This window comes from Montipora capricornis, chromosome 7 (genome assembly GCF_036669925.1).
Source record: "Montipora capricornis isolate CH-2021 chromosome 7, ASM3666992v2, whole genome shotgun sequence".
Taxonomy (NCBI): Eukaryota; Metazoa; Cnidaria; class Anthozoa; order Scleractinia; family Acroporidae; genus Montipora; species Montipora capricornis.
The window spans coordinates 23951061-23953560 of NC_090889.1; the positions used below are offsets into that span (position 1 = coordinate 23951061).

The 2500-nt window shown below is 39.2% G+C and overlaps 1 protein-coding gene across 1 annotated transcript in view; it reads right to left on the reverse strand.

The window, feature by feature from the left end:
• Nucleotides 1-1279, reverse strand: part of LOC138056525 (solute carrier family 25 member 3-like) — a 13671-nt gene extending 12392 nt beyond the window's left edge. The window contains exon 1 of the mRNA XM_068902339.1: nucleotides 1053-1279. Within this exon, the coding sequence (XP_068758440.1) occupies nucleotides 1053-1176 (124 nt within the window). The 5' untranslated portion in view covers nucleotides 1177-1279. The remainder of the gene's footprint in view (nucleotides 1-1052) is intronic.
• Between the last annotated feature and the right edge of the window lie 1221 nt (nucleotides 1280-2500).

A 2500-nucleotide genomic window follows, 5' to 3' on the forward strand; every position in this document is an offset into this window, starting at 1 on the left:
TTTGTCTCATGATGTAGTCAAATAGGTAAATAAAGGCTTGTCTGTTCAGACTTTTATTTCAATCTTTGTGAAGCCAATGGGGTGCAGGAATGGCGCAGTGGTGAGAGCACTCGCCTCCCACCAATGTGGCCCAGGTTCGATTCCTCGACTTGGCGTCATATGTGGGTTGAGTTTGTTGGTTCTCTGCCCTGCACCGAGAGGTTTTCTGCGGGTACTCCGGTTTCACATCTTCACCTTTCCTCAAAAACCAACATTTGACTTGTTGTGTCAATTGTTAATTTCACTTTACAGTGTCCCTAATTAGTGCTCCAGCGCTAAATCTACTAGACACTTAAATAAAGCTCCTTTCCTTTCCTTTTTTTTTTCCAACACACACTTAAGTATTTATCACTAAGTCATTGGCGAATCTACTTGACGTGTGTGGGCAAATCGACTTTAAGTTTGTTGGGCAAACAACTTGTAAGCGAAACGACTTCCAGACGAAACAACCGGTTACCTTAAACACGAGATCTTCACTTCTTTCTTTAGCCTCAGGGACAAAGTCCGAACTGATATTCCATCTACATTAATTGTATCGTAAGGTAAATACTGTAGTTCATATACAAGCCATCGAATCACAGTAGTACGTCACCAAAAACGTCAGCGTCTTCGAGGAAACTGTAAACATCGTTTACAGTTCAGAAAGAAATCGCGTTAAAGCGTTGCATGTGCCGCTACATTTAAAGTTGCCGATCGCAATTCCTACCAGCTCTCCTAAAAGAAGCATTTAGCCCACTGCATGGTCCCGATATTAAACGACAAGACAAGGCGCTTGTTAAGATGACAATATTAATATTAACTGATTCACGTGCACTCATCGAGTTATGCAGTTTAATATTTCGTGAACGAATAATCTTTTACAATAATTACTTGCAATCAAGATTCTATGTATTCAAGAAGCAGATCAATTAAATCAAGTTGCAAAATTAAATCCTGAATACAACACACTTTTGAAGACCGAAGCGTAAGACTGAGATTTCAAAAGTCAAAACGCCGGTCGAAGATGTACTTACTTGGAGCCGCCATGATCCGGCTCGAACGGGTTTGTGATGTTGCCGGCTCTGATGAGCATTTCGCCACACTGAATGGAGTAGCAAACGGACTGTTTCTTGCTGTTTCTGAAAATCTAGAAAACATTTCGTCTTTTAACAGGATAAAAGCCACCAAATGGTCTTCGATTGGTCTTGTTGAGGCTGAACACCTCAACACACAATTCCTATTTAAAAGGAAGTCAATGTGGAATCATGGGAAATGCGTACGCAATACTGCTAATTATTGAGTAGGGCATGCGTACTCAGGATAACCGCAAGTAGACACTCTGTGGGCTCAGAATGCAATTCACCAAAAAAAAAAATTGGAAAATCCTACTTTAAAAAAAAGAAAAGAAAAAAAGAAAAATCCAAGTCAGTAATAATTTTAAAACGAAATTGCAGCGTTGACAATGATTAAAAACGTTTCACTTTTTAAAAAAAAAAAATTTAATCAGTGTCAACGCTGCAATTTCGTTTTATATCATGCCTGATTACAACCACGGTATTAATGATAATTTTCTACTCATTCATTCAAAATTTCCTCTCCGAAAATCTGTCAAGCCATACAAACGCAGTCCCGCTATAACTGAGTTTTAATAACATTCTTAAAGTGCCCATAACCTAAAAAAAATTATTTTCCTATTTAAAAGTCCATATTAAAAAATGAACTTTGGCGAAAGAATTTTTCAATTCCAGCGAGAGGCGAGTTTTCTACGATTTTTTTCAATCCTACTTTTATTTGGTACACCCCTTTCGCTGGTCAGGACCTCACGGGCTCGCTGTGACGTAGATTAAGGAATGCTTGTTGGCGTGGGTCTTATCTTTTCTTACTAATCAACGCCAAGGTATCGCTCAGCGATCGCTTTTTGGTATTTTTCAGTAAACAAAAAAATCAATCATGCCTATATTTATCATCAAGGAAAGTGCCTCTGAATCTGGAAGTGAATAAACTGGCGATTTAAAAAAAAGAATTTGAGGCGAGTAGTTGCCGGTCTCGACGAGTCAGCCAGGGCTAGCACTGAAACCCAGAACTACACGGAACCCTACGTGGAAGAACCATTAGCAGACGAGGAATGGCTACAAAATTACAGAAAAGAACAAGTGGATAAGGAAGGTCTCGCGAGGGAATTAAAGTCAACGCTTATGTCTGTTCCTGTAAGCGAATCTCATCCGCCTTCAACGATCTTTTCGTTTTGCTGTCCATACAATACCGAAAGTCATACTCTTTGAAGTGAGTCTAGCACAGTGAAGAAGTTTTATTGGGCTTCTTTTTACCAAGACAAAATCTGCAGCCATTTTTCCTTCTTTTTTGAGGTATTGCGTTTTGCGAGTCGAAGGATTCCTACGTATACTTATTCTTTTTTTAGGATCAGCTGTGTTGTTAAATCGAGTGGTTACGCATCTTTTAGGCCTTTTTAAGGGAATTATTC